Source organism: Macaca mulatta, chromosome 5, assembly GCF_049350105.2.
Source record: "Macaca mulatta isolate MMU2019108-1 chromosome 5, T2T-MMU8v2.0, whole genome shotgun sequence".
NCBI lineage: Eukaryota > Metazoa > Chordata > Mammalia > Primates > Cercopithecidae > Macaca > Macaca mulatta.
This window is the reverse complement of record NC_133410.1, coordinates 156,417,971-156,442,779: the sequence shown is the minus strand read 5'-3', so window position 1 is coordinate 156,442,779 and position 24,809 is coordinate 156,417,971. Positions and strand designations below refer to the sequence as shown.

The following is a 24,809-nucleotide window of genomic DNA, read 5'->3' as shown; positions in this document are numbered from 1 at the left end:
ATATCACATATTTTATAACTGTTTTCACAAATTGTGAGACCACAGCAGCAGAAAAAGAAAGAATCTACTCCAGGACTCTATCATTAGCCCAGGTGAATGTCCTAACAATCCTCAAATAGAAGTTGACACATAAATTATAAAAATAAGAGGTTTTATCATCTACATTCCCAAGTATAGGGAACTGTACATTAAAAAAAAAGTTAGAAACAAAATTTACACAAAAGGTATTCACCCTCAACTTTTTTTAAGACGGATTCTCGCTCTGTCGCACAGGCTGGAGTACAGTGGCACAATCTCAGCTCACTGCAACCTCCGCCTCCCGGGTTCAAGCAATTCTCCTGCCTCAGCCTCCCAAGTAGCTGGGATTACAGGCACACTCCACCACGCCCAGCTAATTTTTGTATTTTTAGTGGAGATGGGGTTTCACCATGTTGGCCAGGATGGTCTCGATATCTGGACCTCGTGATCCACCCACCTTGGTCTCCCAAAGTGCTGAGATTACAGGTATGAACCACTGCTCCCAGACCACTCTCAACTTCTAATTGTGAAAGAAATGAAGAGCAGGCAACAACCACAGCTTCCCATCCATCTACCTGTGTGTCTTTCATTATGTGCTGTGAGTCGGTCACAAAGCTATCTCACGACATTCCTAACAAGACCTCAAACTACACTCAACATCCCCTGACCAGCTTGTCAATGAGGACACCTCCAGCATCAACTAGTGTTGAGAGGAAAAACATCCACCACCTGATCAAAATGACATATAGTATGCTGCTTAATACCATTCTCCTGAATCTCTTCATCCAAGACTTGGCAGAAAGCACACATTTTCCAAAGGAAAATAATCAAGACCAATAGCAACTGTGAACACCAATGCATTAGTAAATATGCATAAAATGTAGGGAAGAAATTCCACTCAAACGATAAGCTTATCTGGGAACAAAAATCAAGATACCCAGTTAAAGGAGAAGAAATGTAGTGCATTATAAATTCAGAGCCTTAAAGTGGAGTGCTCTTTTGTCTGTTGCAGAAATAGCTGACTTAGAGTTAAGGTAACAAAGCTTATCCTTAGAATTGACCCAGAAACTGCAGGAAAAGCCGCCAGGTGGCAGAATTTCCCAAGCCTCAACCAACTGTAGAGTAGTTCGTCACACCAAGAGTTGACCAGCAGATGGCATCATACCCTCAGTTTCTCAGTATCAACAGATCAGCATTGTCTTCATTTAAGGCTTTTCATACAACAAATGAAAAATACACTTTTCAAACATCTTTTTATAAAGAAAGCTTTCATTTCCTTACATTCTGAATGTTGATCTGTAGTTCCATTTTGTAGTGATTGAAGTCTTTGGCAAGTTCATGGCCCTGATGATAGAAGGTAAACATCCCCTGAAAAAATGACAGCATCTAAGACACAGGAAGAAAAGAGGTATTAGCACAAAACAACTCAGGAGAAAAAAGAATCATATAAACAACCAAGTGTTCCCCCTGCCACCTCACTGTTATTCCACTGAAATAAAGTGATTAAAGGGAAGTCAATAATATTCAAGTAAACCCAAGTACAATATTAATTGGTCTTTATAGAAAATGATGCTTTTTTCCCTTAAATATCACAGCCATTAGGCAGCTTGTATGGCATGTTCTGTAGGAAAAATTGAATTATAAAGTCATCCATTTGTCCTCTTTAGTCAGGAGAATTCCAGTATTTGTAATTGAAATCTTATCACTATAGGTTGATACAATCTATAAGAAAGTAAAATCACAGAATCAAAGAGCTCCAGACTCTCCCCAGCCACATCCAACAGAGTGCAACCCCTGTGTTTTGTTGACAAAGATATTCCATGACTTGCCAGGGGCAGCCCCAAACCCGTAATTAAACCTTTAGTTTTCTACCAACTCCCAACCTGTCTCTAATTAGAGAGCTGTTGCCTCTGCTCCACATGTGAGTCAATAAATCTAAACTGAAGAGAAGTGATTTGGGGAGAGAGTTAAGGAAATGTTGAGATTCATTTTCTTTCAAATGCCACACCGTGGGTGGTTAGGAATCTGGGGCTGTGACACCAAATGCCCAGCAGGCTCCATTCCCAACATCAGCCATGACTTGTTACGGGACCTTGGGCAAATTATTCAACCTTTCTCTACTTCTATTTCCTTACCTCCTCATTGAGTAATAGTGTGGACTAATGAGTTCAGTACAACACTTAGAACAATGACTTGAACAGCAACTGAGCATTATAAATGCCCAATAAAGCAGGCCATTACTGTTATTTCACATAAAAAGAAAGCTTTTGAGCAGGTTTACTTTACTAGTTTAGGTTAATGACTATCGTTGCAACTAAACCATAGCTCCACAAATGCTCATTTTTAATCATTACTTGGTTATTCTTGTTTCTATAAACCATACACACTATGGGTAAATTGTGTAGCGTGTGAATGTTATCTTAATAAAGCTGTTTAAGAAAAAGAAACCATTCAACAAGTTGATATTAAAATTAAAATGAATCCTGAAAATGAGTTCCTGTTTTGCTGAAATCCACATGAAATATCCTTTACATTATGTTATATATATTTATGTGCATGTATCTTCATAAATAAACAACCGAAGCTACTAGAAAACATCTATATAATCACAAAGATCATGTGTTTCTAAAGTAACTAAAAAGAAATGTCAGAGTAACTCATAAAATTGTCTCAAATGTTCCACATCCTGCTTCTAAACTTAGATTGCCATAAGCATTATGAGTTGTGTTTGAAGTTACATTACAAACAATTGTTTAAAGTACCAAAGTTTGAACTGGTATAAACAACCCATGTTCACTCATTCTACTATAAATTATTTCAGAGACACTTTTTAAAGACAGAGCTATAGGCTAAGGTAGCAGAAACTGCACTTGTTTGCTTTCCTTGAGATCATGTAGCAATGGGAATATTACGTGTTGCAGTGCAAATACAGTTGAGAAACACTGATTTAGAGGCAATTCCTTGAATTCATGGCTGTGTTTGCCCTTTTCAATATGTCTCTTTCATGTTTATGCACTATGGCCTCTAATAACTATAAACCAAAAATCAGACCTAGGAAGATAAATACTTATCTTATATTGCAAAAATCCACCAGCAAACAACTTGGCAATAATACTCACAGGTTCCACAAACTCAAACTTCTTTCGTTCTTGGATTTCCTGCAGCTTACACACATACTCGAGAGACAGTTCATAGAAGTGTTGCCGGTTCTGCTCCACTTGGATATCTGCCTATGTTAGAATCACAGAGGTTAGGCAAACTGGAGATGGTGAAAAGTGAAACTCTACATCAGAGGTCATCACACTGTGGTCCATGGGCCAAAATACGTTGTGCTGCCTGATTTTGTAAATGAAGTATTGCAACACAGGCACAATCATTCATTTAGGTATCGTCTGCAGCTACTTTCCTGCTGCAACAGCAGAATTGAGCAGGTGCAACAGGAACTTTATGGTCCACAAAAGTCTAAAATATTTACTATCAGTTTCTTTGCAGAAAAAGTTTGTGACTCCTACTCTGTATGTTGAGGTTGACCTGCAAGAACTGAAGATCAAAGAGGTTTCTCTTCATGAAAAATTCACCCCAACCACAACTGATGCCCTAAGGCTGAACCACATGCAATCACAATCCACAAACATTTCTATGAACAAATCCTTTAAGAACAAAGTCTGCCTGAGAAAGAGGCCAGCACCTCAGCACTCAGGGAGTGATGGCGGCAGGTGAGGAGCCAGCCATGGCAGCATCTCAAGAACCCAGCTCTCAAAGGCGGGCCAGGGCTGGATGCCCATCTGCAGCCCTCACAACGTCTCATGCCCTGGGAGGGAAGCGGGTACCAGCTGGTCAGGAGGCTATTCCAAAAAAAGCTTCCAGCTTAGCTTGTCTAACTAGAAAGGAACTAGAAGAGCATGACTCCACAGAGAATAGTGGAGAGAGAACTCATGTCCAAGAAACCATTCTTACTAGGCATCATGTGATATTTTTCCTAACTTAGCTAATTTTACTCTTAAAAATATTTTTCTGGGCATTTCTCCAGGGAGGATATACAAAAGGCCAATAAGCACATGAAAAGACACTCAACATCGCTCATCATTAGGATGTAAATCAAACTCACAATGAGATGCCACCTCACACCCACTAGGGTGGCTACTATCCAAAAAATAAAAGTAGTGGTGTTGGTGAGGACGTCAAGAAACTGCAACCCCTGTGCATCATTAGTGGGAATGCAAGACGGTACAAGCACTGTGAAAAACAGTGCTTTAAGTAAAATAATATTGAAATACAATGTGTTACTAAGCTAAACTGAAAATTTCTACCTAACGCTCCTCAAAATCGCATTTTTGTGCCTTCATCAACCAGAATTCAATAGTTCAGCTACCAGCAGTTAACAGGCACAACTCCCAACAAAAAATTAAAATAAATTTTTCCCTCAAATTCAAAATAGTATTACCGCATGACCCAGCAATTCTATAGCTGGGCATATACCCGAAAGAACTAAAAGCAGAGGAACAGATATGTGTACACCCCTGTTCATAGCAGCAGGGGGGAAAGTGACCCAAATGCCCACGGATGGATGGATGGATGGATGGATGGATGGATGGATGGATGGATGGATGGACGGACGGACGGACGGACGGACGGAGAGACAGACGAGTAAATAAAATGTAGCCGATTCATATGTATAACAGAATATTATTCAGCCTTAGACAGGAAGGAAATTCTGATACATGCTATGACATGGATGAACCTTGAGTACATCAGGCTAAGTGAAATAAACCAGTCACAAAGGGACAGATACTATACGATCCCACTCATATGAGACACCTAGAGTAGTCGAATTCATAGAAACTGAAAGCAGAATGATGGCTGCCAGGGGCTGGAGCAGGGGAGAATGGAGAGTTATTGTTAACAGGTACAGAGGTGCAGTCTGGGAAGATTTTTGAAAAAGCCCTGGAGATGCATGGTGGTGATAGTTGCAAAACAATGTGAATGTACTTAATACTACTGAGCCATATACTTTACAATCAAATTATACATTTTATTGAAATTTTATTCATATATTTTATAACCAAAAATGTGTTTTTGAAAAGCATGTAATACATTTGAAACAACACATTTCAAAACGTAATAAAAAACATTTCAGCAAACACTTTAATATATATTACTAAGCTAAAATGAGAATTTCTACTTAACACTCCTCTGAATCATATTTTTGTGCCTCCAATAACCAGAGTTTGATAGTTCAGCCATCAGCAGTTAGTTGGCACATCTCCCAGCAAAAACACAGTGATTTTGTTGAGTATTTAACAAAATAAAGACATAAGGAGGATGGTTTCCTCATTTGTCATTACTGGAAAGGCCCTTGAAGAAATTTATACCAGCATCAGATTTATCAATTTGATTTTATCGTTTAGCAAATTCTCTCTCCTGGTTGTTCTTGCTACCGTAATGACCCTTGCATTACCAGTCAACCTCTATCACCACCCCCTTAACGTTCTGAAAATCCAGAACTGTTGTGCCACATGCTCCATGATTAACTCACCATAATCCCTGGGATCAGTGGCAGTGATGGCAGTAGCGGACAGTCTGGAGCAGCCGCTGTGGGGACACCAGCTGCAGAGGGCAAAGTGTGGCCAGGGCTGCGCACACCATGGTACCCACGGGGGCCAGAAACAGGCAGGAGTCCCGACTTCTATGGAGTTGTCAGGGCAGGAGCCCCATGTTCCCAGACACAGCTGCCGCCACACGGCCACAGCTCTGGGTCAGGGCATCCCCATGCTCTTGGGGGCCGGGGAAGGCCCACTGCTCCGCCAGCAGACTCGAGAAGTGCCTGCTCCTGCTCTCTGGCTTCTCCTCGCTCCCAGCACCTGATCCAGTGTGGAGCAAAGTTGTAGCCAAGCCTAGGTACTGTTGCCACCCGGCCGGGTATGTGTGCACTAGGGTGGTGCTGACATGCCAGCGCCCCCAGTACCCCCAACCTCCAGCTCGGCCCACTCTGGACTTTGGATGCCAACAAGCACAGGAGGGAGGCCAGGGAGCTGAGAGCAGCTCGACAGAGGCCTATAGGCTTCTCTTGGCGCAAATACTTTGGGTGCCATAGATGATATGTTGACAGCTGCAGGAGACAGACAGGTTCCTAGGTGGGAAGGGAGAGGTCCCTGGTGAATCCCCACCTTTAAGCCAGGATGGCCTGAAGCCTGGGAGCCGCTGGGCTGCCAGTTCTGGGTGGAGTCTGCAGACGGGAATGAAAACTTACGGTGCTTTTTCCAGGCCCACCCATGGCTGCACATGGACCAGTCAGCACACTTCCTCCCTTCTGAGCCCAGAAAAACCCTGCACTCAAACAGACTCAGAAAGACATGGGGACTACCAGCTGTTGGAAGAAGCAACCCCCGGGGGTCTCCTCCACTAGTCAGGATGACCTGCTTGTAGAAAGGAGCTACACACTAGAGGTCTCCCCTCCACTGAGAGCTGGACACTCATTATGATGACCTGCCTGTGGAAAAGGGCTACTCACTTCAGGTCTCCTGAGAACTGTCCTGTTGCTCAATGAAGTTCCCCTCTACCTTGCTCACCCCTGCAACTGTCTGCATACCTCATTCCTCTTGGATGTGGGACAAGAACTTGGGACCCAAGGAATGGCCAGACTGAAGGAGCTGTAACACAAACAGGAGTGAACCTCCCCCTCCCCTGCTCGCCACATTGTGGGCAATGAGAAGGAGAGAAGAACTGTGGTCCTTCAGGGAGCCCAGACCTAGGGGCTCCCTGAGCCAGGGCTGTGACACCCTCTTTGGGGCTCTGTGGTTCCTGGTGTCTGTAAGTTTCCAGGTGCCACCGTGCCCACAATGGAAGCGACCTGCAGTATGCCTGGTCTAGCCACAGCCTTGCACGGAGCCGGTGCCTGTGCCTGGAGCTGCCTGCCCCACCATGGTCGGCATGCCTGGCTGCACACAGTGGCCAGACCCTGAACTCACTCACGAACCCCTCGCCACTCCATGCCTGACTCGCCTTTGGCAGGCATGAGATCCAGGCCAGTAGCACAAGCCCAGCGCAGCCTGCCGAGAAGAGCTGGCAGAACAAGCCCAGCGGGCCAGAGCAAAACTCAGGCAAACGCATCACCAGCCACAAAGGTTTCTGCACCCTAAAGATCCCATGACAAGAGCCCTCTCTTACAAGAATGCCATGGACGTCCAAGTTGTAACTAGGGTCATAAAATGATTTCCTTCAGCCTGACCTTTAAAAATGAATCTAAAAGGCAATCACTATACATTGTACAACTCCAAGCAAATCACTAGTTTTTAACAAATACACAATTTCGCTTTGATTATCAACTAATTTCTAGTCTTTCCAGCTGTAAATATATGTAAGAAAGTAGACAAGTCTCACACAAAGTTATTCAGGGAATCTGCTTCTCAAGTAGATTATTATTACACTGAAATATTATCATTTGGCTACTTAGGAAGAAAAAATAGACTTCAAAAATAGAAATGGAATTTTCTCAAATATCCAATACCTGTTACTGTACAACTGTTAAGTAGAATGTAAGGGTGTGGATGGACGTAGAAGCTATTATGCCCAATAAACATAAAGGTATAGTAGCAAGGCCTCAGAGAACTGCCAAAATAGCCAGTATGGTGCATGCCCAATTCTCTCCTGATCATTATTCTATTCTATTCTATTCTATTCTATTCTATTCTATTCTATTCTCTATTCTATTCTATTCTATTCTATTCTATTCATTTTTTGAGATGGAGTCTGACTCTGTCGCCCAGGCTGGAGTGCAGTGTCGCGATCTCAGCTCACTGCAAGCTCCGCCTCCTGGGTTCACACCATTCTCCTGCATCAGCCTCCCGAGCAGCTGGGACTCCAGGCGCCCACCACCACACCGGCTATTTTTTTGTATTTTTAGTAGAGACAAGGTTTCACCGTGTTAGCCAGGATGGTCTCCATCTCCTGACCTTGTGATCCACCTGCCTCGGCTTCCCAAAGTGCTGGGATTACAGGCATGAGCCACCACACCCAGCCATCTCCTGTTATTTTCAATTGAAACAAGAGGAGAGAATGAATTATGTATGTTTCTAAGCCTTTGTTCAGTATCATTCTCTGCAACTTTTACAATCTCCTGAGCATCTCAATTCACTGAAAATTAGCATTACATTAACCACTGCCAAAAGTAATGAATATCCAAACCTAACATTTTCCCCTTCAAAAATCATACCCCCTATTAAGGGCTTTACACTTAAAATAGAAGGCTGTTTCAGTGTGAGCACATAAGTTTGTAAAGAGCAAACAGAGCAAGATAAAAAAGTGTATGTAATTTAAATGAAACAAATTATTCATCTTTAGGATCTCTTCATGTTTCTGGAGGTGAATTATCTTTGGGACTGATAAATTACTGGAGCCCTAGCTCACTGTACAACCATCTCCACACTTGTTCATTCAATAACTATACATTAAGTACCTACTCCCTAAGAGGTACTGTTCTAGGCACTGAAGATAGAACACTGAATAAGACAATGTTGTTGCCTTCAAGGAGCTTACATTCTAGTGGAAGAAGCCACGTAATAAATGAACAGTATGTCAAAACGGTTATAAGACCATGAAAAAAAAATAGGCTGAACCCTGTGGCTCATGCCTGTAATTCCAGCACTTGGGGAGGCCAAGGCAGGTGGATCGCCTGAGGTCAGGAGTTCTAGACCAGCCTGGCCAACATAATGAAACCCTGTCTCTACTAAAAATACAAAAAATTAGCCGGGCGCGGTGGTGGGCGCCTGTAATCCCAGCTACTCAGGAGATAGTGGCAGGAGAATCGCTTGAACCTAGGAGGCGGAGGTTGCAGTGAGCCAAGATCTCACCATTGCACTCCAGCCTGGACGACAAGAGTGAAACTCCAACTCAAAAAAAAAAGGAATATGAAAAAAATATAAAGCAGAGTAAAGGGGACATTCTAAATAAGAAGGTCAGGAAAAACTTTTAATAAACTGACCTCTGAGTGGAGGGTATTTGGAAGAGTATTTGAAGGTTTGAGACACATGGATGCGTGTTGAAAACATACCAAGCAGAAGGAAAACAAATGCCATGGCCCTCAGTACATACTATGCTGACCCCAGCTGGGTTGGGTGCAGAACACACAGCATCCTGTGGGCCCTGGGGCCTCTGGAGAAGCCATTAGGAGGGTTTGGAGAAGAGCGAGTCATGAGAAGTGGATACACTCAGATTATATTCTGGAACTAAAGATGACATACTGATGGACTAGATGGGAGGCGTAAGAGAAAGGGCCAAGGTGACTCCAAAGATGTTGCCTAAGAAAAGTTTAAAATGAGATACCTAATGAGAAAGTGAAGTGGATTTGGAAATTTACTTGGGGAATGAAAATCTTTTTTAGGATACCTGAAAATGGAGGTGAGAGCAGAGGTAGAGAACTGCTAGCATAAAGGGGGTCTGTAAAAGCTGCAGCTATCATCTCAAAATTGACAGAGGGCAGGAGATGAGGGAGCACACAATAATATGCAACAAGTAGAGAACAGGGCCCTACCCAAAGTAAAAGCAGTAAGGATGAAGTGGTGTAAAAGCTCCTTTTTCTTTTATGAACTGTCAAGTGCCATCCAAATGTCAGTCAAAGGCATTAGAGAGACAAAAGAAAAAGTCACATGTGGATGTCGAACCAACCATACACACACAGAGTGTGTAACTACATAGCTGACATTTAAATATAATCCAGGTTTACACAAGACTTAATACTGTGTCATTTTGATAATACTTTAGCAAGTGTTTATGACAGTAGTACATAATGCCCAGATTCCTTATGTGTTAAAAAACAAGGGAAAAAAATACAATTTTTGTGGGATCAGACAAAATACTAACAATGGCAAACAGCATTATTTTTAATAAAAGCATTATGTTTTGAATTGTAAACAACTGAGTTTCCATCCAAGTGTGTGAGTGAGAGAAACAAATGGCAGGGGATTTAGAAATAAACAACGAGAAAATGAAAAATAAAATATAAATTCCTTCCTGCTTATATATGGCTGCCTCCGAAATAAATGAGTCTATTAATACAAGTAAAACAGATGCTCCCTTTCCAACGAAGCTGAATTTCCTGAATCCTCAGCATTAAATAAGATTAATGCTGCCTTCACATAAATGCATAATGGCATAAGAGCTTATTAAATTCAATTCATTTCTTCAAGAACTCCTGAAAGCCAATTAATTGATTTATTCCTGCAAATAATATATCTGTTCTTCACTAATGCTGGTTTAAAGTTATGTTCCTGTAAAATAATACTCAGAAACAAAAATTTTACTACTACAAATCCATACCTCAGTAATCGCTATAAGACGTATTATTTTGTCTTGTTTCACAAGGACTTTTTTCTTAATTTATGACACTATCTGTTCACTTTTTGTTATCTCTATATAATGCCAGATGAAAAGTTATCAACAGTAAAGCACATTTTTAAAAGACATGTATTGCTTATTAAATTTTGAAAACTTAACAGAAAAATAAAAAATTATACCTCTTGTAAATGTGAGTCTTTCTTTTTTGCTGATAAATTCAAATGTTTATCAATTAGACTATAATTCTTTTCTGTCTCTTTGTCAAACTTCTTTTTTTCTTCCTACAAAAAAAAAAAAAAAAAAAACATGGTTAAACAGAAACGAAAGGACACACATAGTTAATCCACTGGGAAGCTCAAATTATGAAAAATATCTGAAAATAGAACAAAGCACCACTCTGAATGTGACAAAGCTATCTAAAAAAAACATATCAGTACCAAGCTTACTGCTTAATCATCAAGACAGCATTAGGACAGAAGAGACACTTTTATTTCTTCCTTTAATGGACTTTTTTCCAAGCCTATGTTATTTTTCAGTTCTTCATACTTAGCAGTAGTAAGAATTAATTCCACGTTACTCGCCCCTCACCAACCAAATGAAACAGAATACATAAGAAAAATAACATAAAGCTTAAAAAAGCAAACTTGCTCCAGATTTTGGCACAGACGTGGAATTCATTTAAAATGGAATAATAGACCGGTGGCTCACACCTATAATCTCAGCACTTTGAGAGGCCAACCAAGGTGGGTGGATCACCTGAGGTCAGGAGTTCAAGACCAGCCAGCTATCGTGGTGAAATCCCGTCTCTACTAAAAATACAAAAATTAGCAGGGTGTGGTGGCGCACACCTGTAATCCCAGCTACTCAAGAGGCTGAGGCGCGAGAATCACTTGAACCATGAGAATCACTTGAACCGCAGAGGCGGAGGTTACAGTGAGTAGAGATCACACCACTGCACTCCAGCCTGGGCAACAGGGTGAGACTCTGTCTCAATCAATCAATATGTTTTACTCCAGATTTTCAAAAAATCGTAATACATAATCAGGGTTGGAAAAAAAACATCTCGGGAAAGATCTTCCGTAATGGTCCAGTATGAATACAGGTTAAGTATCCCTTCTCTGAAATGCTTAGAACCAGAAGTGGTACGGATTTTTGGATATTTTTGAATTTTGGAATATCTGTGTATATCAAGAGAGGTATCTTGGGGATGGGGCCTAAGTCTAAACATGAAATTCATTTCTGTTTTGTATCCACCCATCACACATAGCCTGAAGGTAACTTTATACAATATTTTTAATAATTTTGTACATGAAACAAAGCTTATGTACACTGAACCATCAGAGACCAAGAGGCCAGGTGTGCAATTTTCCACTTGTAATGTCATTTCAAATTTTGGAGCATATCGGATTTCAGAGTCAGGATGATCAACCTGTATAGCAGTAAGATTCTCTGACCAGAAATGTCATCTACTTTCCCAAACCTTTCCAGTGATCTCTGTAACACTATTTAAAATATATACAAATAGGTCAACAGGGCCTAAAATAATATTGACATACTAGTACTCACCCTTTGGTTAACATCACAAACATTTCTTAGGTACTGTCTAGAATTAGGACATACTTGCATTCCATTTGCTATAGAAGCTTTTTGAGAAAACAAGTACACACATTTATAAATGCAGAGAAGACGGGCTGTCTCCCCTAAAGCTGCCAGCCAACTTGATTTTCAATAAACATTCTTGAGTATCAAGGAGAGCACACCATGTCCTCATGCTGTCAAAATGTTTCCATTAATTTCAAATTCTCCCTAACTCTCCACACCTCCTAAAAAAGGAACATTCTCTTCCCTAATTTTCCAATTTGTATTTTCCAAAGCAAAAGTTCTAGCCTTTTCTTGTATGATTTCTTTCCTGTTAGGCAAAGAGATTAAACAAAGCATGTTCATTCTCTACTTCTTTTATTTATCTTTTGGTTTTTTTTTTTTTTTTTTTTTTTTTAACCACATGGGACCACGCACTGTTCTTCTGGAAACCCAGGACATTATGTCCCCTGTCAGGTCATCTAAAAACCCTCAATTAATTCCCCCACACTGATGGAGGAGGAGAGGCTCAGAAACTGAGGTTTCTTCCCTTTTCTACTCCAAGGTTAATTACCAACTAGCTGCACAACTTAAAAGAAAAAAAATCTGACAACACAGAACCTAAGTTTTCTTACCAAAGAAAAAAAAAAAGATCAGGGACTTTTCCTTAACTGTCTGTCTCATTCTTAGATCCCAACCTAAAATTCTGTGATCCTATGGTTCACCCATGTGTAGAAATGGAACCAAAAAAAAAGCAGGAAGTTTTATTTTAACCTCTTTTACTTAATAGTCACTTTTGTTGATACACAGGACCAGAAGACTTTATTTTTCTTTATGCTGTAGGGTTTTTTTATTTACAATTTTTTAAGTCCAAGGTATTGATAATTCTCTTTTCTGCTTTTCATTATGCTCTTCCACTATTTTAACAACTAACAGAAAATAAACTGAAACAAACAGATGCCCATTACCTAAAAATGTCCACTATTTAAAAAAGCTGATGTTGTGAAGTACACACTGAATTTGGTGTCAGAAGACCAAGCTGCAGTCCCAGCCACTCATTACTCTGTGACTTTGTAACAAACATTCTCTGAGCATCTGTTTCTCAGATTTAAACAAAAGACCAATGGAAGTCAGGGCCCTGCATTTGCCCACAAGACTGCTGCAAAGCAAGGTCACACGCTAAGAAGCACTATCACTGCAGCCTAGTACTTACCAGGGACATGGAAAACATTTTTACCACCTCATTTGATTTAATCTGAATCATAGAAAGGGGCCGAGGAAGGGGTGACATGGTAATCAGCAGTCAAAACACCCAGCACACCGAGCAATAGAAAGCTATGAAAATCAACATGCCAGTAAAGTTGGGAATGAAAGAAAAAGAAGACATCAAGCCTTTATGAAGAAAGAATTTAGCCAAGAAACAACAACAACATCACACCCACCAAGCTTAGAACAGAAATATCTTTGTCCATATATGGTATGGTATTATACAAATGCTGCTGTGTTTGCTTTTGAATCTTAAAATACAGGTAATCATTTCTTCCTGCATTTGTTCTTAATGTCATTATAGAGTATTATTGTTTCTTTGTGCTCATATGATTTCTTGTGCTGAAATAATACAAATTTCAAAGGAAACTATTCAAGTAGCAGTCAATAAAGAATGGAGTTTTTTCCCCCCCAATACTGCATTATAGAAAAAAATATATATAAATGTAATAGCATAATCCAAAAAGTTCCAACAAGGATCAAGTTAAATACAATATGAAAACTTTTCTTATAAATTAGACATTACAAAAACTGAAATGAGTCTGGGCCAGGCAGTAATCTAATGAGTGAAACAGGCTGGGAGAGAAATGCAATCAGGAGTGGTAGGCAATGAAAACCAGATAGTCCTCGTCTACTCCAGAGAAGAAGGCAGCCATTCCTCAGCACCAGAACATTTTTGCCTTGTGAGAACACAGACCCAGTACATTGGCCGTGTCTTCTGATTTCTCTGGAACTGCTGAAAACTCCAATGATCTTTATGGTGGTGACACATTTTTTTTTAATTGTAACAACAAGAGGAAGCCAAACAAAATTTATAAGTTGAATATGGTAGAAGTCAGCTTTCTAATCTGTTATAAAATTGCACAGGCAAAACTTTTTTTAAAAGTAGAGCTACTACTTAAAACAGCATTATGGGTCAAAAAAGATATACATTGTATAAATGGTAGAAGAGAAGAACCTAAGAACCACAATTCAAATAACCAGATCTTGAGGTAAAAACAATAGAAATTTGTCATTACAAATCACTGGGTTAAAAAAAGGAAGAGACGATTCAACTATTGGTGCTGGCATGACTGTTTAACTACTGTGAAGCAGACAGAGAACCTCATCTCATATCAAAATTAATTCCAGATGGATTGAAAGAGTCACAAGTAAACAATGAAGCCATAGAGAATATTTTCAACAAATCTCAGAACAGAGAAGGATCTAAGCAAAAAAGAAATGGAAGAAGCTATAAGAACTTGTAAATATTAAAAAAAAAAAAATCACAATAATCAAGCAAAGGGCACACAGCAAAAGAGGGAGGATTACAACCAATATGTAAGAACATAGGGAAACATTCGTAATACAAAATATATCCTTCATGAAGCAGTTTTTTTTTTTTTTTTTGCAAAAAACACATTAATGCTTCCACTGAAAGGTGGATAAAGAACACAAAGAATTCATAAAAGTTTAAACGTAATTGTGAATTGCCCATTTTTCTGTAGGGTACTAGATTATTTTGCTTTAGAAGAAGAAAGAATTTTTTTGTTACTAGATGACTTTTTTTGAATTTTCTACATTTTCCAATTGTTTAGGATGAGGAGATGGAAAAGGCTTATTTTCAAACTATAAAATCAAATAATGTTTACTGTTGGACTCGTCTAGAGATAAACTTAAATATGGCAGGTCCTTGAATAGCATCGTTTCATTATTACATTAATAAGGGAAAAATAAAAACCAATTCGTGGCCAGGGCCACTGTCCATGTGGAGTCTGCACATTCTCCCAAGCCTGCGTGGGTACTCTCTGGGTACCTACTATTTCCTCCCACATCTCTTAGGTCAATTCACCGGCGTGTCTAAATAGTACTGTGTAAGTGAGTGTGGGATCATGCCCTGTCCAAGGCTGGTGTCCACCCTGCACTCTGAGCTGCTGGGATGGGCTCCAGACACCTGTGACCCTGAACAGAAATAAGTGAGTAAATGATTACCTTGTTTTTATTAATCTTTCTTAAATATATGTATAGTTCACATTTATTTCAATATTTAATATTAAAAGTGTTGTGGTTATCGTGGGAACCACCCCCAATAATTCAATGTGAGTCCTTTTCTATTTTCCCTAAGTGTCTAAGAAATAAAGGGAAAGAGTACAAAAGAGAAATTTTAAAGCTGGGTGTCCGGGGGAGACATCACATGTTGGCAGGTTCCATGATGCCCCCACCAAGCCACAAAACCAGCAAGTTTTTATTAGTGATTTTCAAAGCAGAGGGAGTGTACGAATAGGGTGTGGGTCACAGAGATCATTTTATTGCTTCACAAGGCAATAAAATATCACAAGGCAAATGGGGACAGGACAAGATCACAGGACCAGGGCAAAATTAAAATTGCTAATGAAGTTTCGGGCATGCACTGTCATTGATAACATCAGGAGACAGGGTTTGAGAGCAGACAACCAGCCTGACCAAAATTTATTAGGAGGGAATTTCCTTGTCCTAATAGGCCTGGGAGCACTATGGGAGACCAGGCCTTATTTCATCCCTTATCTACAACCGTAAAAGACAGACATCCCCAGAGCAGCCATTTTAGAGACCTCCCCCTAGGAATGCATTCTCTTTCTCAGAGATGTTCCTTGCTGAGAAAAACAATTCAGCGATATTTCTATTTGCTTTTGAAAGAAGAGAAATATGGCTCTGTTCCACCCAGCTCTCAGACAGCCAGACCTAATGGTTATCTCCCTTGTTCCCTGAACATCGCTGTTATCCTGTTCTTTTTTCAAGGTGCCCAGATTTCATACTGTTTAAACAATTTGTGTGGTTAACACAATCATCACAGGGTCCACAGGCAACATACATCCTCAGCTTACAAAGATGATGGGATTAAGAGATTAAAGACAGGCATAGGAAATCACAAGAGTATTGATTGGGGAAGTGATAAATGTACATGAAATCTTCAACTTTTATGTTCAGAGACTGCAGTAAAGACAGGTGTAAGAAATTATAAAAGTATTAATTTGGGGAACTAATAAATGTCCATGAAATCTTCACAATTTATGTTCTGCCATGGCTTCAGCTGGTCCCTTCACTCGGGGTCCCTGACTTCCCGCAACAGTGGTCTTTGGAAGTTTGGTGATGTTGACGTCAGGAGTTTGAGACCAGTCTGACCAACATGGTGAAACCCCCCCGTCTCCATAAAAATACAAAATTAGCCAGGTGTGGTGGCGCATGTCTGTAATCCCAGCTACTTAGGAGGCTGAGTGATAAGAATCACTTGAACCTGGGAGGCAGAGATTGTAGTGAGCCGAGATCATGCCACTGCACTCCAGCCTGGGAGACATGGGTGAAACTCCGCTCCATTCAAAAACAAAAAAAAAGTTTGGTGATGTTTCTGAGACCAGAAATATGACATAAAAACTTAACTTTTATGTCAATTGGCCCATGGTAAAACTGGCTTCCTTATGTGCTGCTTTGCTTCAATTCAGTTTCCAAGAACCTACTGATAATGTTAAGTGAGGACTCCCCACTCCAGCGGGGAGAAAGCACACCCTCCCTTAACTCCCACGCCAAGTGTCACTCGTTCCTACTTGACACTTCATTTGCCCTGTCCTACCCCAACCCACCCCTTTCCTTTAAGCTCCTCTAGCCTCTCTAAAGAGATGAGAATTCAGCTCCATCCTCACAGAATGGAGCACTTGAGTCAGACCCAGAAGGGTGCCTGGGAGACACCTGTCAGAACACAAATGAATGGCCAGCACAGGACTGCAGCAGCACCAACGCTGGCAAAGTGGCACCTCGTTCCTAAGCGGTGGCTCCAGAGTCACTAATCCAGTGCCTTAGCACTCTCTGTCCATAAGGGTCATAAGCCACATGCTATGGCTTGTCACCCCTAAACCCAGAATGCGGAGAATGGACAAAAAGCTGAGCAATTCCTGTTTGGCAAGGTGATGGGGAGAAAGCCATGAATGGGATAATAAAATTACTCTATGGATACCAGGCCCCAAACTAGACACTTCAAGTACATTACCAAATTCACTTAACTCTCACAATAACCTCCTGAGACAAGTGTCATAAGTCTCATTTTACAGACCAGGAAACTGAGACTTAAAGGCTTTAAGTCGCTTGCCCCAAATCACATGGCTAATTAAGGCACTGAAAGAGGATTCAAACCAGGAAGAATTAAGTCTCCCTGAAAGACTTTCTGGTGCTCCAAAGATGCGATGGTAGAGTACGTCCCAGGGCACCTATGCTTTCCCCTATTACAGCACTTTTCACAATATATTTTTACTGCTTATTTGACAGTCTCACAAAAAGTTGCTAACTTCTTGAAGGCCAGCCAGTGTTGTAATTCCTAGTTGTATCTCAGGGCCTCTAACACTATGCTGTATCATAGGCACTAGTGTGTTTTATACCGAATGAAAGAAATGTAATTAAACTAAGTCAATATTGTTTCTCCTCTATTAAATATAATGTAATATGAAAAATTATCCAGACAGGTTTTTTACTCATGTTTTATAGTAATTTACAGAATCTTTGGAAGTCTGTATTTTAAATGTATTCATTAAGGCTGGGCACAGTGGCTCAAGCCTGTAATCCCAGAACTTTGGAAGGCCAAGGCAGGAGGATCACTTGAGCCCAGGAGTTCAAGACCAGCTTGGGCGACACAGAGACCCTGTCCCTACAAAAATAATTTTAAAATTAGCCACGCATGGTGGCATACACTTGTAGTCCTAGCTGCTCAGAAGATCATCTGACCCAGGAGCTCAAGGCTCCAGCCCAGCCTGGGCAACAGAATGAAAGTCTTTAAAAAAAAAAAAAAAAAAAATTTATTAGTCATAGTCTGGTAGTAGGCTTAGGTGATAAGTCGTACTTTTTGAAATGAACATCTATTATGTTTTCTGTTCAAAATTGTTCTTCTATTGGATAAAATTGTAATTGGCTCTTTCCAAGATAGCAGCTGAACAGATTCTATTCCTGATACAGTTAGTTGCATCCACTTGACATCTGTGTGCTGCTGCTTGCCCAAACCCACGTTTTCGTTACTTGGTCAAATGTCCAAAAAAGCAATTTATCTCACGTAACTCTTACCATGTTCTGGTATTTCTCAGAGTTTTTGCTCAACGTACTTGGCCCCTATGTTGTTCAGGATCTGTACTGGTTCCTGTAGCTATCCCACAAAGTACTGTGGGATATCTGGCAATAAGTGCCAAGCTCAAGAAGGGTGAAGGAGCTTCAAAAGAAAATAAGAACTGAGCTAGGCCTTGGAAAAACTCTGAATAGTCACTTGATGTGATGAATCAGGGAACAACCTGTGTCCTGTTGTGTCCAGAATTGGTTCCTTCCAGTGGGTTCTTGGTCTCGCTGACTTCAAAAATGAAGCCATGGACCCTCACGGTGAGTGTTACAGTTCTTAAAGATGGTGTGTCTGGAGTTTGTTCCTTCAGATGTTCAGATGTGTCCGGAGTTTCTTCCTTCTGGTGGGTTTGTGGTCTTGCTGATTTCAGGAGTGAAGCCACAGACCTTCGCAGTGAGTGTTACAGCTCTTAAAGGTGGCATGTCCAGAGTTGTTCGTTCCTCCCAGTGGGTTCGTGGTCTCACTGGCTTTAGGAGTCAAGTTGCAGAACTTCACAGTGAGTGTTACAGCTCATAAAGGTAGTGCACACCCAAAGAGTGAGCAGCAGCAGGATTTATTGTGAAGAGCGAAAGAACAGAGGTTCCACAGCATGGAAAGGGACCCGAGCGGGATACAGCTGCTGGCTCGGAAGGCCAGCTTTTATTCCCTTATTTGGCCCTGCCCATGTCCTGCTGATTGGTCCACTTTACAGAGTGCTGATGGGTGCGTTTACAAACCTCTAGCTAGACATAGAGCGCTGATTGGTGCGTTTTTACAGAGCGCTGATTGGTGCATTTACAAACCTTTGGCTAGACACAGAGCACAGATTGGTGCATTTACAATACTTTAGCTAGACAGAAAAGTTCTCCAAGTCCCCACCCAACCCAGAAGCCCAGCCGGCTTCACCTCTCACTGCGATGGCAAATGGGCTTTTTGAACAAAGGCTAGAACCTAGCAAGCATGTAAGAAAATGCAGCAGAACCTATAAAATGGAGGGATACGTCCAAACCAAACAGGGCTCAAGGAGAGCATATCCAAATATAAGCAAAACAGTAGACAATACCTTGGGGCTTTTCAAAATCCAATTTACAAAAATCACCTAGCCACTTAGAATACGTTTAAACCACAGTTAAACACGTAACTGGGCTTCTGGAAACTGGAGAAGGCAAGAGCACAGGGAACTGAAAGAGTTTCAGGCAAGGGTTACAACATTACCAGATGGGAAACAGGAGACGGGGAAAGATCAAAATGTTGACCCCCATATCTAAAAATTCTGATGTGGTCAACTTTTAAAGACCTTTTTCTTAACTTCCCATGTGAAAACTGTTTTATGCTGTTTACAAAAAGCTCTTTAACCTACGAGAGTAAAGTCTTTCTGAAGTATCCCATGTAAGCAGATTTAATCAGAGGAACAAGACTGTGTGCTTGCCAAAATATGACTGAATGTTTAGGCAGCACAGATGTGGAAAGTAATTCAAATACCCAAACTTAAACCCTTTCCTGTTCCTTCTAGAATTATCAGTTGGATAGGCTACTTATTAGATACTTTATGTTTTAAGGCAGGGTAGGGGCTCGTTGAGAATTTAAAAAAAAAAAAAAAAAGCACAGTCTTTTAAAGATTTAACAACCTAATGGAAAGGACAGATGTTTACATAGTTTACATACTGTTGTATAATACAGACAACCACCCTTCTCTACTGTTTATTATGGTATACAAAACTGCCAGGAAAAAGGGCTTCTCCCTATGACCCACAATGACTGGCTCTTCACAGGTGACCTCCACAGGTACAACAGTCAACACACACACCATACTGAGCAAGACTGCACATAACACCAACTCTTTATAAACTTGAAGCCAGAAGAACACGGAAGGATACATAAATAGGACTTCAGGAAAGAATTTGGTCATTAAATAGTTTAAAGCATAGAATAAACTATTGTAACCATTTCTCCTTTTAAAAGGATTACTGATTGTGCAAGTTGCTTCGCAGGATATACTCTGAACAAATGTTAACATCAGAAGCTGGAAAGTTTAAGGGGAAAAATGAGTCAATAGAAGATGCAAGGTCAGACATTTTTAAATTCCAGTAGAGTAGATGGCAAGTAAAAGTAAATAGATTCACTCGCACTCAGTTTTCATTTCCATAATATAACCTTCACACATGTAAGCACCATCCAATTCAAATGAGAAAAATAAGAAATGGACGTTGTTTACAAAGAATACCTGCCAATGAAATGTTAAAAGAGAATGAACCAAAATGCAACAAACTTTCGAACAGCTTAGAGACACAATCGAAACAAAATCATAAAACTATAAAACAATAGTCAGATCCCCCAAGTCCTTCATTTGACAGATAAGAAAGTAAAGCCAATGACTTAGTCAAGGTCGCAGAAGTGAAAGCTGACCTCCAATCTCCTGCTGTAAAGCCAGAGGGGACAACCCAGCTGCCTGCAGCATGGCAAACAATCCAAGGAAGGAGCCTGGGGTGGTGCCCCCAGTGATCTCCCACTGTCCACAGGGGCTGAGCCTCAGTTCATAGCCCTTCATTAAAAACTGTAATACGGTATGCCAAAAAGAAATGTCCAATATTGTCACAAGTCACTTAAATGATAATTCATCCCATAAACAGCAGTTACAGAGCTGGAACTCCTTGGGTTCATCTGTGTGGTTAAGCTACTGAGGCCACAGTGTTTATTTCCACCAAGGGATTTTAGTCATTTCTTTTAGGAAGAGGAAAAAAAAAAAAAAAAAAACTCACATTCCCAGCCATGTGGGGGAAAAAAATACAAATATAAAAACTCCCTTCTCAACCTAAAATTGGTATTAATTCCCCTCTCCTTGGGCCAAGCCAAAAACGGTAAACAACAGGCAAATGTTACTTTTTCTTTCTCAAGTACATACACAAAATTCAGGAAAGACTGGTGGAAATTATTTCTCTGGGGTAATTTCAAAACTCAGATTGCACATTTTAAATAAGTTGCTAAATATATCCCAGGCTCCCTGTGGCAAAACCGCTGCATTATTTCTGGAAATCACAGTTAAATCCCAGATCCTTGAGTACAGAGTCTGTGGTTCACTCACCTTTGAATCCCCAGCATAACACTATACAGCACACAATATAATGCACAATACCATCACAATACTGGCACACAATAGAGACTCACTAAATTTTTGTTAAATTGAAGGAAATTACATCCCAATACTTAATAGTCTCTTCCTAGTTTCAGTGGCATCACGGTGTGGCAGCGTCTATAATCTTAAACCCTACTGTAATGCTACCTTCCTCCATAAAACTGAGGTGCGCACAGAAATAACTATACTCCCCCCAGTGATAAGCTCCTTCTATTCAGAGCAAATGTGTTGTTTGGTTACAGGTATTTTTAAAACTCTACATGGAAAGGTGTAGCCCAAGAAGATTACTAGAGGTTTTACTACCTTGTCCAGGTGTTTTTGTTTTGTTTTCAATTCCATATCCCCCAAAGGGGGAAGAGCACATTTCGAACATAAAACAACAGATGGTTTGCTCCGGCATCTCCTTCAGAGCTGCCAAATGTGAATAAAGTATACAATGAAGCAGCAGAGGCATCTATGTTTTCTGTTTATGAGTGCATTCAAATTAGACACAAACCTTTACAGCTCCAAGTTGCTCTTTTCTGAATTTTTCCAAGGGTTTAATCAGGGTTTCAGTCACACTTAATGCCTAGAGAACAAGAGTGATGATAAAAGAGCACAGCATTAGGCTTCCAAAAAGGAAAAAATTAGTATTTCATTTCCCTCTTCCACCCCACCCAGAAAGAAAATGAACAACATATTTAGCGGCTTTATCTCACTCTGCCAATGCAACAATTAAATCACTTCTCAACTTATTAAAGCACTAGAACTCCATAAATATTTTCAGGGAAGAGGAGGTGGGCAAATTGCCAGTGAAATGTGCAACACAGCCCCAACTCTCTTCCACAAAACAGCAAGAGGGCTGTCTGTAAACAACAAAGGGGTCTATCACATTCATTAACAGAACACTTCTGTTTGAGATTGTTTTTTCCTTCCCCCTCCTTAGAAATTTAAAATTCAATTACATTCCTTTATTGATAATCAGACTACATTATGTAAAGAACTAGGACTGTAGCTACTTGTTCAAATACAACCAGTCTGCCCTTCATTACAGAAACCTCCTAAGGATTTAAGGTATATTAGCAAAGTCGAGTCACTGGAGGCTCACGAAAAAGCCAAATGCTTGGGCATGCTAGCAAGCATGACATCAGGAAAGCTCACATGAGAGAAGCCATACACAAACTCCAACCACAATCACATTTATTTCTTAAGTTGGCTGGTTTGGGACTTTTCATGTTAAGTCACAAAATGCTGAAAATGCAAATAAAAGAAAATATTCATCGAAAGAAAACATACTTAGTAACAACACACTGGTAGGTAGTGGCTTCTCAGCCTTTGTTTCCAGGAGACCAGAACTATCCAAAATATACAAGAAAATCTCAAAACATTATTTAAGAATGTGTCATCCTCTTTTTAGAAAGGTGCTCAAAAATCCAAGCTTAACATTACAGAAAAAATAAGTGATTTGGAATAGATCAAGATTCTTAATTTAACCAAAGGCTCCTCATCAGTGTTTCATTATGTGAGGGTTTCTCCCAAAGAGACCATTCATACTCTAAGGTAGGGAACACTCAAAATAAGCGACTATGCCCACTTTCAAGATGCTCAGTTTCAACTTTCTACACCAGGCTAACCCCTGGATTCCCCTCACTCCCACCTGGATAATTTGCTGCTTGGGTGTAAAATACCTGGGGCAACAGAGATCTAAAAGAATTAACAGCAACAACTAGCCAGGGAAAAGCGATCATCTTTCAAAATATCATTTTTATCCTCTCTACATTTTAGACCATGCGACCTACAGCAATGGCAAACCAAAGAGTCCTACAAAGCACCACAAGCCAGGAATCCTGACTCCCCAGTATGGAATGCCCCACATTCCATTTGAGAGTGTAGATACAAGAAGTGCTAGCACATTAATCGATTTATACACAGTGTCTCATAGATTAACTTAAGACACACTAATATGAGCACCTGTGTCATTTTTTAAGTTCCCACATGTGGATCTACCCAAGTAGTGTTCCCAAATAAACCTCCATATAATATGTCTTCTGTAAAACTGGTACACTCAAGAAAGAAGTCGGCCCAAAAAGAACTGCAGGGATCACAGAAGCTAACAACTGCTCAAGTTCACACAGGATAGTAATAGGGATTCCAAGTCACGTAAGTCTGAACCCACCAAGCGTAACTACCACACAACATGGCAATAAAAGTACCAAAGAGGTGCTTCCCCAAAGTTGCCATCTTAATAAACTTTAAATATGTGCCTATTTTACGAGATAAATAGCTGCTGAGTATGCAATGCCAGGTGATAGGGATATAGCTACAAACAAAAAAAGCACAGCCCCCTGCTTTCGTGGAAATTACTGTTTGGTAGAGAAGATACAAACCAGATACATGAACACCTAAGGAGATATATGAGAGCACATTTTAGTAATTCCTTCCAATGAAGAAAAGTAGGGGTACAGTGAGGAATGCATTAGAAATGTGTGCAAAGAGAGCTTCTTCAAAGTAGTGACATTTAAGCTAAAACCTAAAAGGTGAGAAGGAATCTGTGGTGCAAAGGGCAAGGGAAATTGTTTCCTGCTGAGATCAGCAGAGGCAAAGGATGAAGGTGAGGAGTTTGAGCATTACAGGGAATGTCAAAAGGCCAGAATGGCTGAAGCATAAGGAGCAATTAAGTGAGCCCGTAGAGCTGAGTGATGGCAGGGAATCAGAGCGTGCTGGGCCTTGTGGGCTCTGGGAAAGGGTTAGCATTTTATTTGGGGTACAATGCAAAGCCACAGGAGGTTTTTAGGCAGTGAATTGACAATGATAATTAAAGCTTTTCAAGATTACTCTGGCTGCTGAGGGAGAGATGAGAGGTACAGAAAACTGGAAGACAGACTTGTTAGGAGGCATCTAGAGTGGTACAGGAAGAGATGGTGGTGGTTCAAATGAAGGCAACCAACAACAGAAGTAAAGAGAAGTAGACAGATTTGAGAGATATTTGCAGGTAGAGTCAAAGTAATGAGAGATTGACCGAATGGAAAAGGTGAAGATTTCCAGGATCCCTCCCAGATTTCTGGCATGAACAAATGAAGAGATAACAATACTAGTTATTGCCAGGCAGAGAGAGACAAGCATCACATGCTCTCACTTATTTGTGGGATGCAAAAATCAAAGCAATTGAACTCATGGAGATAGAGAGTAGAAGGATGGTTACCAGAAGCTGGGAAGTATAGTAGGGGGGAGGTAGGGATGGTTAATGGGTACAAAAAAATAGTGTGAAAGAATGAATGATACCTAGTATTTGATAGCACAACAGGGTGACTACAGGCAAAATAATTAAATTGTACATCTTAAAATAACTACAAGAGTATAATTAGATTTTTGTAACACAAAAATAAATGCTTGAGGGGATGGATACCCTATTTTCCA

The 24,809-nt window shown here is 40.4% G+C and overlaps 1 protein-coding gene across 3 annotated transcripts in view; it reads right to left on the bottom strand.

Moving 5' to 3' along the window:
- ARHGAP10 (Rho GTPase activating protein 10) overlaps nt 1-24,809 on the bottom strand; it is a 333,388-nt gene that overhangs the window by 196,934 nt on the left and 111,645 nt on the right. For 2 of the 3 annotated variants that reach the window (XM_015139311.3, XM_078002317.1), the window contains exons 4-7: nt 21,910-21,981; nt 10,530-10,631; nt 3,138-3,248; nt 1,300-1,404 (exon numbers count right to left, since the gene is read on the bottom strand). In XM_015139311.3, coding sequence (XP_014994797.2) covers nt 1,300-1,404; nt 3,138-3,248; nt 10,530-10,631; nt 21,910-21,981 — 390 coding nt within the window. The remainder of the gene's footprint in view (nt 1-1,299; nt 1,405-3,137; nt 3,249-10,529; nt 10,632-21,909; nt 21,982-24,809) is intronic. The other variant, XM_078002316.1, reaches the window with a different exon arrangement.